Consider the following 17,621-nt stretch of genomic DNA (forward strand, 5'->3'; position numbering starts at 1 on the left):
GCTATCCATAGATTTCCTTTTTTTTTTTCTTTTGCAACTGGAAAAAATGGCCTCTGTGATGCCTGAGATACATGTGTTTAGCCCTAGAAACTGATAAGGAAACTGCCCAGGGCAGTGAGGTGACAGGAACGACCCTCCCTCTCTCAGTCGAGGGTGACTGGGAGTGGGTCAGGCCTAGTCTAGTCTCCTGGAGGCAACCACACTCAGAAAGCCCAATACTAAACCCCTCCTCTTCCAGAAGGACTTCCAGCCCTGCCTTCCTTACCCTGGTTAAGAGAAACCATCCAGGCCCTGGCTGGTTGCCTCAGTGGTAGAGCGTCGGGCCAGTGTTTGGATGTCCCGGGTTTGATCCCCAGTCAGGGCACAGAGGAGAAGAGTGCATCTGCTTCTCCACCCCTCTTCCTCTCTCTCTCTCTCTTCTCCTCTCCTCCTGCAGCCATGGCTCAATTAGAGCGAGTTGGCCCCGGGCTCTGAGGATGGCTCCATGGCCTCCGCCTCAGGTACTAGAATGGCTCCAGTTGCAACTGAGCAGCGCCGTAGAGGGGCAGAGCATTGCCCCCTAGTGGGCATGCTCTGTGGATCCCGGTCGGGCACATGTGGGAGTCTGTTTCTCTGCCTCCCACCCCCCTCACTAAATAATAAAAAATAAAAAAGAGAGAAACCACCCATTGTCTAATCTAAAAACAGCAAGAGACTAGTCCTTTTTACTTCCTGACCTCTTAAGTCCTACTGATCAACAAATCCTATCTCTTCTAACTTGGTCCCCTCCTCTCCACCCAGGGAGATGGCCCTCGTTCCCAGCCTGCCCCTGATCTCCCTCCTGAAACAGACGTGGCCCCCTCTGTTCTGTTTACAGGCCTCCACGCAGCCCCTTTCTCCTGGTCAGCAGGGCCTGTCACCCCGAGGTAGGTGATCTCATTGTGGGTGTTCGACTGCGTTTCTTTGATGCATCTCACAAGCTGCCCGCAAAAAACCTGCTTATTGTCTCACCTCCTCTTCCCTCTGTAAGGACTGTCCATCTGTCCTTCTCTGCCTGGAAAACTCAAACCAAACCCGAGGTCAGACCTGAATGACATCTCATTTGTAAAATGCCCTCTGCCTTTTATCGGGGGTGTCTATGTGTCAAGCGCGTTGCTAAGTGTTCTGCCTGCATTACTCCTATACTTGAGACTACACGCTATGGTCCCCGTGTTACAGAGGAGGAAACTGAGGGTCAGAGAGGGTAAGCAGGTCTCCTAAAGCCACACAGGCGGGAAGGGTGAGGGCCAGGTTCCAGCCTGCAGCTGTCGCCCGCGGCCTCCTCTCCCACACTGTCCTCCATGGCCTTCCGTTCCCCCGGGGCAGGGCAGATTGATGGAGACCTCTTCTCAGCTCCCAGAGAAGTTATTGCACAGCCCTCAGTTATGCCCACAGGTCTGCGTGCTTGCCGGAAAGGCATTCGAGGTCAGGGAAGAGTCGCAATCATGGATGCACAGGTGCCTAGCCTCGTGTTGGGTTCGAAGCAAGTGCTCGCTAAATGTGAGTTGACATGAGCCGCCTGTGGGTGATGAGCAGAGCTGTGTGACCCAAACAGCGTCATCCAACAGCTTTCTCAAAGCGTTTTTAGAGCCTGTTACTCTATCGCTGTAGTCATGGCAGGACCTTGCCTGGGTCAAGGCCCTTCGACTGCCACCACTCTGCTCTCTGCCCCAGTCTGTGGCAGAGGGTGACATTTGCCTTCACGGGTCCTGACTCTTTGGATCACGCACAGCTGGGTGACCCCAGGGTCCTGGCTACCCCACAACAGCCACCTCCTGCCACCACATTCTTGAATCAAACACAACAGAAGCAAAGCTAAGCTGGTGGCGGGTGACAGCAGCGTGTGCTCAGGAGATGGGACACCGCTGAGCACCCCTGATGGCAGAGCCAAGTGGGGTGGCCGAGAGGGCACACATGCCATGACAGAGAGTGCGACACAGCCCCCACTTCCCCACTCTGGGTCCCCGTCTCGCCCCACACTCCCCATTGTGGAAGATGGCATCTCCTCTCATCTCAGGAGCCCATCCAAGGGCAGAAGAAAAAAGGGAGACGCAGGCATGTCCCCCCCACCCCCACCCCCCAGGCGTCCCCCCCCAGCCTTTACTGTCCTTTCAGATCTCAAACACTGAGCTGCCTTTGTTCCCCACCCACAGGCCAGAGGCCGTCTCGGCAGGAAGGAGTTGCAGAAAAATGGAGAATTAAGAATCTATCCGGCCACACTGATTAAACAAACAACACACTGGCAGATTATATATACTTTTTTAAAAAAGGGTAATCTCCACTCCTGGCATATATACAGGAAATTGGGCACTCTGGATTCACCCCCCCCCCCCCCATTCACCCCCTGTGGGAGGGTGAGTCGGTGTAACCTTTCTCGAGGGCAATTGGCAACATGTAATAAAAGGCTTAAAACGCCCCTTTCTTTTGACTGGGTAATTCCATTTCTAGGATTTCATCTTAAGCACATAATGAAGGATTTGTGCAAATATTTGGCTCCAAGGATATTCACAACAGAACTGTTGAAAGAAGTGTGAGCCCAGGAGCCACCAGAATCCCAACATCAGAGGACGGGATGTGTGAGCCGCAGACTTGTGTAGCCTGCAGGCAGTGCTGGAAACGGGTAACCACGGAAGGGCGATTACAACACCGTTCAGGGAAAAGCAGGCTGCGAACAGTAACTACTCAGAGGTCCAAAATGCGTGGAACATAAGATAAGCTTATTTTCAAGTAATATGCTCAACATACTTTTCTTCAACTTCTGGATACCCTTTCAGGCGGAGTATATCTAAATTTAAAGCAAGCAGGCCAACTGTTGATCTGAAAAATGCACAATGAAAGACTATTTTTTTCTGTTTCTAGACTTCTATGCTAGTGATGTACTTATACTTTTTCAGGTTAATAATACCCAATGCTTTAATTTTAGAGGTACTACACCTGAAAATATATCAGGTATGTTACTGGAAAATTTAATATGCTATTCGAAAATAAGCCAATGCCATGAGAATGCCTGGTCCATGTCTATTTTGCAGAACAAAGGTCAAGAAGAGACAGCACTGTGCTCACCATGGTTATTCCTGGGATGTGGACTCCTAAGTGTATTACAACTCTTTTCCCCCTTATTGATTTGTTACTATGCTTACTTGATAAATATGTTATTCTGTAATCCCAAAGAAACTAATTATTGACATTTATAGCATCCATTTATAATAATGTAAGAGGCTGTTTCCACCAGTGTCTGAATCCCGGAACCCTGGAAACACGGGGCTGTGGTGTCAGGAAGTCCTCACTATGGTCCTGGATCACAGTGGCAACAAGAACAGAGGTGGGTCCCACTCACCAGGAACATCACTGCCCAGTGGGAGAGGCAGACCTTCATCAGCTAACGACTGACACCATTATTGACGAATACAGAGGCTGAGAAGTAAAAGGACTCCAGATCTCTAAGAGGAGAGTGTGAGGCAAAGACACCATCCTAGACTTGGGAGTGAGGACACCCCCTTTTTCCTTGAGAAAGTGACAAGAGGCAAGACACAAAGGATGAGCAGGTGTTCCTGGTGAAGGAGGCGGGGCTAACCTACTCCCTCGGTCACCTCTGCTGCACCATCATGGGGCTGGAGAGCTCAAGATGCAGCTACCCAGGACTCGGGACTCGTAGCCCAACCCAATTACCAGGTTGTCTGGGCAGAAATCTTTCTCCTGTTCCACATAGGAAAGGAACAATGAGTTGCTTTGCAGTTCCTTCTCTGCCCCCCCCCCCCCCCCAAGTAAACGGTAAACCACCCAGTCTCAGCTGTTACTCTCCATGCTTCTGTTCTGGAGTTAGGCTTCCGCCATAATGTTAGGACTGGTGGGAAGGCAAGAAAGAAGGAGAGTAAGCTTTTGGCTCTTTCTTTAAAGTGGTCCAATCCTCAGTGGTAAATGACCCCAAAAGGAGCCAGGAGTCCATCTGCAGCCTGAAGGGGACACTGCTGTCCCTCAGTTGTACCTGCACCACGGAGAAAGTTCCAACGGGAATCCTCTTCCAAGAGGCTCCAACGCTGAAGAGGCAGGAGGGCCGGGCGCCCACAGGCGGGGCCCTCACGAGGGCCTGCGATCGTGAGACTCACCTTCCAGAGCAGCACAGCCAGCAGCAGGAAGATGAGGATTCCCACCAGCAAACTGATGGCGATGATCCACCCCACGACGTAGCCACGGGGCTCCAGGTTGTGCAAGGCCTCGAAGACCACCTAGGAAGCAAAGCGCCCGTGAGAATGTTTCCCATGGGAAGTGCCCCTGGCGTGATGGAGCCCAGCCTGACCTTGGCATTTGGAGTGAACTAGGGCAGGAACCGTTCCTTCCCACCTGAAGACAAATGAAAGAAAACAGTCTACAAAACACAACAGCTTGCTCTGGGAATGGAAATGCAAACACATGTTCACTAGCTGTGTGACCTTGGGGAAGGTCCTTTACCTTTCTGACCCTCATTTTTCTCATCTGCAAACCAGGGGTAGAGCAGCACCTCCCCAGAAAAATCCTAGGGGATAATGCAGTGGACCCCTCGCAAAGCTCCTGGCAGAGCCGACGCTTGACAAATGGACGGGTTCCTATTAGCATCATCAGTCTTGGAAGGGAGATTTATTTGAGGTTGTGCGTGGTTGGCTACTCTTTTAACTTTTAAAAACTACAGTGTGTCTGTAAAGTCATGGTGCACTTTTGACTGGTCACAGGAAAGCAACAAAAGATGATAGAAATGTGAAATCCACCAACTAAAAGGAAAATTCTCCCAGTTTCATACCTATTCAGTGCAGTTCAATGTGGGCTCACGCACAGACTTTTTAGGGCTCCTTAGGTAGCTATCCCGTATAGCCTCTACAGACTCGTCACTGACTGATGGCTGCCTACCAGAACGGGGTTTCTCCACCAAACTGCCAGTTTCCTTCAACTGCTTATCCCACCGAGTCATGTTATTCCTATGTGGTGGCGGTTCATTATAAACGTGCCAATATTCACGTTGCACTTTGGTCACGGATTCGAATTTAGCGAGTCACAGAACACTGAACTTTCCTCTGTACCGTCCACATCTCGACTAGCATGGCCGTGGGCTGCTCCGCTGTATACACGGTGTTACGTCATCATCTGCGCATGCGCACATGCTGCCACATCATCCTACAGAAACTGGGAGGGTTTTCTTTTTATTTGGTGCAGACTTCACATTTCTATCGTCTTTTGTTGCTTTCCTGTGCCCGGTCAAAAGTGCACCATGACTTTATAGACACACTGTATTAACTGACATCTACTATACATAGGAAAAAAGTATACCCCACCGAAGTGCACAGCTCACTGAATTTTCACATACTGAATGCTAAATGTAGCTACAGGACCAGCACAGAGATCAAGAAACAAATGTGAGACCAGCGCCCCCCTCCCCTAAGAAGGCCCCTTCGCCCACCTTCCCAGTCACAACTCCCACCAAGCGTAGCACGGCCCTGACTTCTAAGAGCCTGGATTAGCTGCACCTGCTTTTGTCCGCCATAACTGGAATTCAACATTGTCTTTGGAAGCTTCCGCCAGGTTGTGGTCGTTTCTTCTCATTGCTTTATAGCATCTCACTGTGTGAGCACACAGTTTATCCAGCCTGTCCGTTCAGGAGCTGTTACAAAGTGACTGTCAGACACGAGGCAATGCTGAGGAGGAGTTCTTGGGAATGGGAGGTGGTGGGACAGAAATGGACTCTACAGTCTGTCATCATAAGCCCACTGTTTTCTGTCTGGTTCAGATGAGAGGTTCCTGTCTTTCAAGGCACGGTCATGCCTTTAGGTTCTTGCCTCTAAAAAGCTGTGTGTTGAATCATCTCCTGTGTTCAGAACCTCTTGTGGTGTCTTACACAGGTGAACCATGAGATACTATTGGCCAAAAGTGTGACCTCAGGCAAACAAGAGGCTACTCTCAGTTTCCTCTTTCTGCACGGGGGTCTGGAAGAGAAAGTCAGGCAGTTTATCTAAGACCCTGGTGCATGGTCGTGAAGTAAAATCTGCTGAAGCTTCCTGCTGACAGTGAAGTGCTAAAGCAGGCAGTGAGCTCAGAGGGCTCAGCTGGAAAGACCAGCCCTTCGGGTAACGCTGTCGGCGTCTCGGGGACACTGCCTGCCCCTCAGTGTCAGAAATCTGCATCCCAGCGAAGCCACGCTGGAGGTCTGGTTTTGTGGATACAGACAGTGAAGAGATCTCGCTACAGTTTAGTCTGGCGAATCGCTCAAGAATGCCCCGTCACTTCCCCGGAATGCGTGCTTAATCTTTTATTATCGTTAGCGGTGCCGTTCCACTTCTCGGACGCGCGCTGGGTGCTTTGGCAGAGCTGCTGCCTGCACATCGCAGCGCGGATAAACTTATCTTTTTTTCTGTGGGTGCAGACCTGGGCGTCCTGCAGTTGAGACGTCACATCGCAGCTGAAAGCCCAGAGGGAGGAACAGCAGCACGGACTCCGGGGGGCGGACAGGAAGAGCAGGTCTCGTCTCTACCACGGATGAGCTGGTGACACTGGTCAAGCCCCTGTGCCTGCCTCTAAGTGGCTCTCCTCTCCATCCTCTTGTCTCCATCCCCAGTTGCTGCCCCGGTTCAGGTCCGGTCTTCTCTGACCAGCACTGTTGCGGGAGCCGTGGACAGGCCTCCCTGCTGGTGTCTTCCTAAAACACAGGTCTCGCCGTGTGCTTCTCGGCGGACACTGTCGATGGCTTCCCATCGGAATCGGCCAGCGGGGTTGGGGCCTGAGAGTCCATGTATCAAGTAAGCCCTCCAGTGATTTCAATGCTGCCTGGCCATGACCACACTGAAGTAGAAAGGGGACAGTGGGTGCTCCAAGATGCCATCGAAAGGACATCATCTTTTTGCCTGATTGCCAAGCTCTGCATACTTTTGAAACCATGACAATGTCATGGGGGAAAATAATAAATGTTATAACGTGGAGTGAAAAAAAAATCAATTTAATATACTGAAGACTTCCGCTTTGCAGAAAAACAGTAGAAAATTTAAAACTAAAAGGTTTATGAGATTATGAGTGTTTTTTTCTCATTTCTACTTTTTAAAATTAAAAAAAAATTTTTTTTTAAACTGAGCATATAAAGCCGAGTTAAAAAAAAAAATTAAACAGAGAGACTCTGCTCCAACATTTCCTCTTCCAAGAAGTCTGCCCACTCCTCTCTTTTCAGCAGAATGAATCCTTCTCTGGGCTTTCGGAAACATGGCAATTTCCAACCTCTTTTAGCAGAGAAAACCTACCGTAGCATCCCAGTGTACACAACAGAGAAAAGCAGATTCTCTGGTTGTAGAGAAGACGGGCAGCCAGAGCTCTACTTGCTTGGCCCCCTTCTCAACCCTGTCCCCCTCCCACCTCCATCCCAGCCCCAGCAGCCCCTGAGCCAAAGCGAGGGAATCCCCGGCTGCACAAAGCTTGGTTTTAAAACCACAGTGAGTGCTTCACAGTCCTAGTCCTAAGCCCTTCTCCGTCTGAAAGGTAATGATGTAGCTTCCTGCCTACGGACTCCAGCAAACGGTGACTTCTTATAGAACAAGGGTTCAAATGCATGCTCTCCTGTCACCTAAACCACGGGAGTGAGTCATTCTGTGATGATTCACGAACGCACAAATGAACCAAGTCGGTAATTTCTATGGAACATGAGATGAAGCATGGATGTGACTCAGCCTGCAACAAAAGAGAAGGTGGGCTGGAAGCCGGAGCCTCTGACTGTGCTTCTCTTCTCTCTACTTCAAAAATATATCTGCGTTATTTCTTTGGGGGAAGTCCTGGCCATCCATTCATCCATCTGCCCATCCACCTGCTGATATGTTGGTCCATCCACCCACCCACCTGTGCATTCATCCATTTGACAAATGTGTATGTAGCACTGACTATTGCCAAGGACTGTGGGGACTCACTGATGAATAAAACAGCTGGTCTTTGTGCTCATGGCGCTCCCTGCTTGTAGGGAATCCTGGCCAAACAGACACATAAATGCAAAAGTGTAAACTCTGGAAAGTTCCCCAAAGGAGAGGTTCATGGTCATAAAAGATTGAGACAGGCATGGCGGGCAGGAAAGGTTCCTTGACAACCTGCTTTGAGCTGAGAGTTAAAGAAGTCACCTATGTAGTCAAAGAGGGGGAGGGAAAGCATTCCAAGGCAGAGGAGCAGCACATGCAAAAGCCCTGTGGCAGGAGTGAGCCTGGAAGAGGCAGCACTGTGATTGGAGCAAACAGACTAAACCAGAAGCCAGAGGAAGATGTTCAAGGCGAGGCTGGAGTCGTGTTCAGAATTGTATGCTACATCCTAAGAGAAATGGGAAGCCAACAGAGGGTTTTAACCAGAGGAGTGACAATGTCGCAAAGAGAGGTCTAGCTGCAAAATGGATGTAGATTAGAAGGTAGAACTTTATGTGGGTGTCCAAGGAACAAACAGCCCAGGAAGAAGGTTGCAGGGGAAGTGGTTTCCCCCGGGAGATCCATGTGTCTTTCTGGTATCAAAAGGAAAAAAGAAAAGACTGAGGATGAAGGGGAATCTGGTGGTTTTAGAGGGTGGCAGGAGGCAGAGAGCTGGGGAGGGCAGAGGTTTGACCAGCAAAGGGATGGATGGTGGCGTGGCCGCGGGCTGAAGACGAAGGGCGTATGTGTTGGATGCCAACTACACAAACAAGAAAATGAGGAGCATGAGGATTTGCCTGAACAGAGCCTTTCAGGAGGACAGATGTCAGGTGGGGGTGATGGCACAGCCCAGACACTGGGCATCCTGCCTGCTGCTGTAAGGCTTACTACACCTGACATTGGCAAGCTGGCATCAGGAAATGACCAGGAGCCAACATCCAGTCTGAGGCAGCTGGTGAAACTAAACCACAGTGCTTTGATTCACTCCTGTGTTTCTGGAAACTTCCACATTCTGACCATTGCAAATATGCCTAGCGTCACAGCTGGAAATGCTCAGGCCTCCCTAAGGCCCGAGGACAGGACCACAGTGGGGTCCGTCTGGTCCAAGTCTTCCAGTGTAGGAGGGGGCAGTTCAGTCAGTACCGGTCAGTTACCACAGCAAGACACGCTCTGCAGGCGGCACCACACGTGTCTCACAGAGGAAGGAATTTATGTAAAGTAAGTGGAAAGAGAAGAACATCTGGGACAAGGAAGGACATTTGCACCTGCTTCTGATTACACCTAATAGCCAGTGGGAGTGGGGGTGGGGGGAGCCGTTGTGGGGGCTGGGAGAAGTGTTCTCAGCCGAACCGTGTCTGAATCACTCCCGGAACATAGCCTCCGGAAAGCACATCAGCTTGGGAGAGAAGGGAGACTTCTGGAGATGACATCAATGAATAGAAAATAAATCGTGCGCTTGGCAAGATCAACATCGTAAGTGTGCACTGGGATAGAGATGTCAGCTACGCCCATGCCTGCCGGGTGCCGGGTTCCTGAACTCCTTGCTGTTAGCATGTGCAGAGGAGTAAGCCGGGCTGGTGCTAATTCCCCTGTTGTTAATAATGGGCCACTTTTGTCGAGAACTTATTCTGTGCCAGACAATGGTGCCGAGAGGTTCTGTATCTATTCCTCCTGAGAATCCTCAGAACCTCTCTTCAGAGGGAGGGGGGAAACGCAGCTCATTCACCTCGAGCTATCCAGGGCCCTGGAGGAGCGCTAATTCTCCTCTTGCTGAGTAGGGTGCATCTGCTCAGGGACCTGGCCGCAAAGGGAAGAGCTCCAGAGTCAACAGACATCCAAGTCTGAACACGATGTGCTTCCGAGGCTCCCAGAGCCAAGGGTCGCTCCTGAGACAAAGGCCCAGCTGTTTACCACCCAAGACTCTGATTCCTGCCTCCTGCTCAGAATGCGGCTCTCGCTGCGTGTGGGCGCGGGGCGACGGGGCCGCACTGGTCAGAGGGAAGGAGGATTAAGAAAGACTCGGGGCTTGGACACGGGCAGACCTGGCCGCCAGTCTTGGCTCTTCTATCGCAAAGCTGCGGCACCTCAGGCGGGTAGTCTCCTTACCTTGTGGAGCCTCAGTTTCCCCAAGAGAAAATGGGAGTAATAATGCCTTGTTCACAGGAGATAACCACATCCAGGGGTCCACCCTGTCTTTGCCATCTTTATGCAGAGAGCGCCACTATTAACAGAATGGCGGGTGGGGGCACCAGGCAAGGAGCTTTGCGTCAGGACGTGATTTGATCTCTCCTAACCCCTTCGGACAGATATTCCCTAGGTGTGATGAACACAAATGGCCACATCTTGACTCACATAAGTCTGCCTGTCCACTTCTGTCTTCTCTGCCACCATCATCTCTGCCAGGTGACAGTCTCAACGTTCTAATTACCCTCTTTATTTCTACCCTTCACCCCGACAATCTACTGTCCACACAGTAGCCTGTGATTTCTAAAAATTTTTTTCCATTGAATTTAGAGAGGGAGGGAGAGAGAGGTGGGAAGGGGAGAGGCAGGGAGAGAGAGAAAAGAATCAAGTCATTCTACTTAGCTGTGCACTCACTGATTGCTTCTCTTACGCCCCCTGGTCAGGGATCAAATCTGCGACCTCGGCACACCAGGACGAGGCTCTGTCCACTGAGTCACTGGCCAGGGCCCTAGTCTGTGATTTTTAAAGAACATGCAATGGAGCAGGCCATTCCCTGCTCAGAACAGAAGCTTTGAATGGCTTCCGTTTTTTTACTGCTCCCTTGTGTCAAGGACACGGACCCCGCCTAGGTCTTCCCTTGTCTTCCACGGTGGATTTCTTCACTGCTCACCAGCCTCCTGCCACACTGGTCTCTCGGCCTTGAATATGGCAAGTGGTCGGGGTCTTCATCCAGCCCCTGGCCCCACCACCTCTGGGACACTCTTCCCCATACTGGGCAAGCCACTGCCTTCTCACCCTCTCGGTCTCCGCTTCCTCAGAGAAACAGTCTCTGAGCCCCCTCGATCAATAGCAGGTTACTCCCGTAGCGCTAGCCTCAATGTGAAATAAAACCTTGCTTCCTTGTTTACTGCTGTTGTCCCCTCATCCAGCTCTGGGAGGGCAGGGATAATGTCTGTTTTGTTTCCTATTTCACCCCCAGGGCCTAGTACAGTGCCTGGCCCTTAGCTAGCCCTCAATGAATAAGCAAATGGTGACCATTAGGATAAACAACCCATGTACTTCGGCAAACTATGTTGGGCTTTTTCTCAACTCCTTACGATTATAATAGTTTAATTCTCACATGTGAGGACAGGAGGACCACCTATCACCTTCTGATGATGGTACAGGCTGGGGGGTGGTGGTGACCATCCAATGACCCTTCCTCATCCTACATCTCAATGCAACTTTAGGGTCAAGGTTGGAAAAACTCTCTCGCTATGTGGACTGTAATTTTAACTGCAATGCGCCACATAACGGTACAGTACAGGTCACAGTCTGATTGGTGACAGTAAAAACTGTCAAGTTTGCAGTCAAGAAGCAGTATAGGACAGAGGCGCTGTAAGTGGCATTGCTGGGAGAGTTAGGCGGTGTCCCTCTGGCTTATGTCTTCGGTGGGGAGGCAATGGTGGGGAGCACGATGGGGAGGAGACCTTCAGGATGCAGAGACCAGCTTTCCCCCGCGGACACCGAGGCTCACAGAGCCGACCTGACCCCTACAGTCCAACAGCAGGGCGTGAGGGAGGCGGACTTGAACCCACAGTGCTGCCTATGCACAGAGGGAAGGTCAGACCAGAGGGGCCGCGACGGGGAACTGAATCTAAATGACTTCAAAGGAAATGCAGCCGGGACTTGCGTCCTGATCAAAGAGTGCTTGACCCGGCAGATTTAGTTAGAAGTGAGAGCGAGGCTACGGCCACGAGGCGGCATTCTGGGGCTTTCTAGGGCTGAGGTGACCTGGGAAGGGAGAGCTCGGACAGGGGTGACGAGAGCCAGGGCCCGTCTGAAGGAGCTGGTTGTGTTCCAAGGGCACCTGGGCAGTTTTTTTTTTTTTTTTTTTTTGTATTTTTCTGAAGCTGGAAACGGGGAGAGACAGTCAGACAGACTCCCACATGCGCCCGACCAGGATCCACCCGGCACGCCTACCAGGGGTGACGCTCTGCCCACCAGGGGGCGATGCTCTGCCCCTCCGGGGCGTTGCTCTGCCGCGACTGGAGCCACTCTAGCGCCTGGGGCAGAGGCCAAGGAGCCATCCCCAGCGCCCGGGCCATCTTTGCTCCAATGGAGCCTTGGCTGCGGGAGGGGAAGAGAGAGACAGAGAGGAAGGAGGGGGGGGGGGTGGTGGAGAAGCAGATGGGCGCCTCTCCTATGTGCCCTGGCTGGGAATCGAACGCAGGTCCCCTGCACGCCAGGCCGACGCTCTACCGCTGAGCCAACCGGCCAGGGCCCACCTGGGCAGTTTTGACAGATACTTTAAACCAACTGATTATTTCCTTCCCATCCTGGAGACCTTGCATTGGTCCAGGCCCTTTCATCCCAGAAGGCTCAGTGCCTTCCCAGGGGACTGAGCAGGGGGCGGGGGAGGCACACCAGGCTGGGAGTCAGGGGTGAGGGAGGCAAAGGCACCGCGGCGGACGCCGAGGGGCTCCAAGCATCTGCACTGTCAAATCAGCAAGGAAGCACCGCTCATTCAAGCACATTGCTTCTTAAAACCAAACAGAGAGGAAGGCACAAATGCTCCTCGACCATCTTTGGACAGATATTTTCATATTCTTTCATTAGGCTGCAGCTTGCTCAGAAAGTTAAAACCAACACAGTGGTCTACATGGTTGAACAAGGACTCGAGCTCAGATGGGGGCCCGAAGGAGAGCTGGGGGTTGGCTGGCCAAATACTGACCCTCAGGATAAGAGAAGCACGTGGGAAGAACACTGGTCACTTTGTGGCCGCCTAGTACTGAACCCACTTCCGGTGCAAGGGACTCCTCCTCCATGTGAATCCTGGGGCAAGGGAGAGGCTATGTGCTACAACCGCCAAAAGTGCCACTGACCTCTCTCCTTGGGGTGCCTGTTCCCTTAGTGACAGGGACCTAACTTCAGCCAGTGAGAAGCTCTTGCCCAATTTCAGAGCAAGAGACTAAGAGAATCCAGGGACAGCTGTGTCCAGGGCAGCAGTCCGGGTTCTTCCTGTGGCCTGCCTGAGCCTGGGGTCCTGGCCCTCAGGAGTCTTGACTCCTCCTACATCCCTGCTCTGCTGCGCCAGCCTCCCTGGCATTCTGGGAGCTAACAGAGACCCTTCTATTCCACCTGGTTCTGCCCAAATGAGGCAGCGCCAGCCCCACCTGCCTGCACCTGAAATCCCAGCCTGGTGCCCAAACTCCACATGGCAATGACTTACTCCTCCATCTGGGGATTTATGTATTATATTTCTCATATATTCTGCTGTTTTAACCCTTTGAGTAGTACGGATGTTCACGTATGTCCTCACTTCAAGGGTTAACAAAAAACTCACTACTCAAAGGGTTAAAATATCAAGGGAAAGGATTTGCTATGTAACTGATGTAAGCCTCTCGACCAGCCTTAGTCCAGAGTCCAGTGTGGGGTGGCAGCTTCTACTAGCAGAGCTGATTTTGTGGATTCTGTTTGCCCCGGGGAAGTTTATAACCTCCATTGTTGGCAACTCTCCCTGAAAAGTAAAAGGTTGGGTTGGATAGAATAAGAAATTCAACATATTATTGGCTTCAAACGCTGTCTACGGGTCTCACCTAGAATTCTCGGGTTTGGCTCTATACAATGCCAAGCAAGCTGGATGTGGTTGGACTTGGACACATGCTAACACCCCACCTGGGAAGTACCCCCAGATCTATTCATTCATAAGCAGGGAAAATGCCTCAAGACCTATTTTGGGGTATTCACCTACATGCTCTGTAAAGCACTGCTCATTCCATGGCATAAAAATAAAAGACACAAAGAGTCACAGGAAAATTATTTGATTTCCCTGTCAGTTGCACTGACCCACCGTGTGGACTTGATGTGGTTAAAAACTGGCTTGTTCTCTTCCTCTCATCCCCACCCTGCCTGTCACCAGATGCGAGTACACTTCCTGTTCATCCCAAGGCCATACAAATTTGGTGCCTAATCTAAAATCTTGTGACATTTTGCCTGATTTAAATGTGGTGGCTACCTTCTATGGAAATTTCCCCTCGGAGGGACGGCTAACAGAGAGCCAGGCATTCACACAGGAAGAATGTGTTTGTTCCAGAAAGGCAAACCTTCTTTCTTAGAAAACATTGACTTCTTCTGCCAGGAAAGTTGAGAACAGATGGGAGAACTTCATCTGAACTGATGGATAGAAAAGGCTAAAGTCGTGGCTCTGATCGGGTAGCTTAGTGGGTTAGAGCGTTGTCTCAACAGCCCAAGGTTAAGGGTTCGATCCCTGGTCGGGGCACATACAGGGGCAGATCGATGTTCCTGTCTCTCTCTCTCTCCCTCCCTCCATCTCTCTCTCTCCCTCCCTCCATCTCTCTCTCTCACATCAATAAATAAGAGTTAAAAACTAACCAGATAGATAAATAAAAAGAAAAGGCAAAGTCAGGGACAGGAGGGAGAAAGGGGCGTTGTGGGATTATGACGAGTATTACTTTTTTCTTGGGAAAACGAGAGCTTCTTCCAAAGAACACTTAATAATGCAAATATCACCACAGTGCTCAAAACAGAACGGTAATTAATGGAAGTGGTATTTTGGGGGCGGACAGATGACTCGGTATCCAACAATGGGATGTTAAGCAACGTCTTCCTGGACCCCACACACAGCTCAGTGTTCTCATCGAAGGCAGCGTTCCCAGTGACAGATTTTTTTTTTTATTTTAAATCTACACGAGGGTTCCACCTGTAGGAAGCCTGTTAATTACTTCCATTAGCTGTCGACTGGGAACACTGTGGTCTACCAGAACATTCCAAGTCTCCTATGCGGGGCAGGAATTTCATTCTGTAAGACTTTTATTTTTTTTGAAGATTTTATTTATTGAATTTTGAGGGGGGGGGAGAGAGAGAGAGAGAGAGAGGGAGAGGGAGAGAGAAAGGAGAGGGAGGAGCGGGAAGCATCCATTCATAGTAGTTGCTTCTTGTATGTGCCTTGACAGGCAAACCCGGGGTTTCTTTTCTTTTTTTTAAAATTCATTTTAGAGAGGAGAGGGAGAGACAGAGAAAGAGAGAGAGAGGACAGAGAGAGAGAGAAGGGGGGAGGAGCTGGAAGCATCAACTCCCATATGTGCCTTGACCAGGCAAGCCCAGGGTTTCGAACTGGCGACCTCAGCATTTCCAGGTCTATGCTTTATCCACTGCGCCACCACAGGTCAGGCCAAGCCCGGGGTTTCGAACCGGCGACCTCAACATTCCAGGTCGTGGCTTTATCCGCTGCACCCCCACAGGCCAGGCTCATTCTGTTAGACTTTAACCAGAGCTATGGCAGTGAGTAGTGAACCCCACTCTCCTTCACTTCCCAGAGGAAGGTCTGCATTAGCAGTGAAGAGGCTCAAAGGCAGGGAGGAGAAGGCCAAAGCCAGCCTGAAATGCCTGACCATCTGGGAGAACAGGGCCTTGGAAGCGAAGGGAAGGACTGCAGCGTCACCCGCTCCATCCCCTTCAGTTTCTATGAGTGAAATGACCGCTGGGACAACTGCTCAGTGTGGACAGAGGAGGAAGCCTGTGTATCTGACCGTCCTGCCCTGCAGTGCGTCCCGAGTGGCCGGGTCCGGTCCTGGTGCGGCTTTAATACCCACACCCTTCAGAGGTCCACACGGCATTCACGCCGTCCTGGCTGTGGCCTCCCTCTGCTGCTCACCACCAACAGCAGCAGGACTGCAAGGCCACTGAGGTCCCCAAAGGCTATTTTCTACACGAACCCTTCCCAACCAGGGTCTTTTAACAGTGGGCTTTGGTCCAATCCCGCTCTAACATGTAGACACGTGGTATCTCCATAGTTATCAGAAAATAAGTTAAAGACTTTTTTTTTTTAAAGTAAATAATTCTTATGAACATATCATTTCTGTAAATTTGTCACAGCAACATTGACTCTTCCACGAGAGGGTGAAGTCTCCCTCGACACAAGACAAATTCCAGGGAGGAGAGGCAGAAAGGTAGCACCCTTACACAGCTCCCTGGCCAGACCCATTCACGGGCTGCTGGCTCCCCGTTCCACGTGCCTAGGATCTGAGCGTGCGGGTCAAAGGATGGGCCTCCCCTCCCGCCCCAATCCAAGGCAGTAAAATCCCAAGGTCGTTTCCCTCTAGCCTCTCCTGGCTGCCGCGACTTCCCACGTCTCTGAGGCCTGCGTGCCAACTGCATTTGATGGAGAACCGGGGAGGAGGGAGAGAATCAAAGAGGAGGTGCTAGGCCCTGGCCGGTGGCTCAGTGGACAGAGAGTCGGCCCAGCGTATGGACGTCCTGGGTTCAATTTCCGGTCAGGGCACACAGGAGAAGCGACCATCGGCTTCTCTCCCTCCCTTTCCCCCTTCTCTCTCTCTCTTCCCCTCCTGCAATGGCTCCTTGGTTCAAGCGTGGCCCTGGGTGCTGAGTATGGCTTGGTTGGTCCGAGCGTGTCAGCCACAGGGACTAAAAATTGCTCGGTACTTGAGCATGGGCCCCGGATGGGCTTGCCGGGTGGATCCCGGTCAGGTGCATGTGGGAGTCTGTCTCACTATCTCCTCTCTCCTCTCCTCTCATCTAAAAAAAAAAAAAAAAAAAAAAAAAAAAAAAAAGGAAGAGGGGGTTCTAGGACTGACAGTGTGGATGCGGCCTCTTTAAGTTATTCAAACAACTTGTTTTAATCCAGTGTTTATCCACGGAGCCATTTGATTGGGAAGTCAGATGAGGTTTCAGGGAAAGGTCTGAGGGAGACAAAAATAGTCTTGGCTTCACAGTGGAAATCCAAGCCCTGTCAAGGGTCCTTCCAGACTGTTTTTCCTTTGGCTGGTCAGAGCGGGGAGCGTTTCCAGAACGCTGGCACCCTGAAGAACAATGCTAGCAGAGCACAACAGGAGCAGGCCACAGGCGTTCCCCACAGGGGCCTGGAAGCCCAGGCAGGCACGGCCCCGGGCCTACCGCAAAGCTGACATCTTGGCTCAGAAACCATCGTCACCCTCGAATTCCAGCACCGAGTCACCCAGGCTCCCTCGCCCCCCGAGGAGGGCTGAGCCAGGGCCAGCCACTCACCATCATCTCCTCTGGGTTCCCACCGGCGATCTCGGCCACCCGGAGGGCAGGGTCCACTCTCACCTTGGCACGGGTCATGAACTGGATGACAGAGGAGCTGTCCTGTGGGGGAAACAACGTGACTTCACTGTCCGTCCCTTCAGTGTCCACGGCAGAGGGTCAGACAGGACTGAGACGCCAAGATTCCACGAGGACCGGTGAGATACCTCCCCAGCCCAGGCACCCACGTAACCAGAGGTCTCCAGGCTCTCTGCTGAGAACTCTTTCACATCCCGGTGGATGCTGCAAAGCGCTGGAGCTCTGTCAGTCGTCACCACAGGACGGCTTGTGTGCCGCGGTTTCCACGCGGACAGAGCCAGCTATCTGGATATTGATATTGACAAGTTCACAAAGAGCAGAGAATAAATAAAACTGTTTAATTGTGTAAAACAAAGCCAGGCCTGGCATTCCAGAGAAGGCATTCGATTTACATTCTCAAGCCTCTTCCTGCCCTGACCACAACCC

The 17,621-nt window shown here is 51.4% G+C and overlaps 1 protein-coding gene across 1 annotated transcript in view; it reads right to left on the minus strand.

Annotated features, from left to right (window-relative positions):
* ITGA9 (integrin subunit alpha 9) overlaps positions 1-17,621 on the minus strand; it is a 348,465-nt gene that overhangs the window by 14,480 nt on the left and 316,364 nt on the right. Inside the window, exons 26-27 of the mRNA XM_066244543.1 lie at positions 17,118-17,219; positions 4,125-4,244 (exon numbers count right to left, since the gene is read on the minus strand). Of these exons, the coding sequence (XP_066100640.1) occupies positions 4,125-4,244; positions 17,118-17,219 (222 nt within the window). The remainder of the gene's footprint in view (positions 1-4,124; positions 4,245-17,117; positions 17,220-17,621) is intronic.

Source organism: Saccopteryx bilineata, chromosome 10 (assembly GCF_036850765.1).
Source record: "Saccopteryx bilineata isolate mSacBil1 chromosome 10, mSacBil1_pri_phased_curated, whole genome shotgun sequence".
Lineage (NCBI taxonomy): Eukaryota > Metazoa > Chordata > Mammalia > Chiroptera > Emballonuridae > Saccopteryx > Saccopteryx bilineata.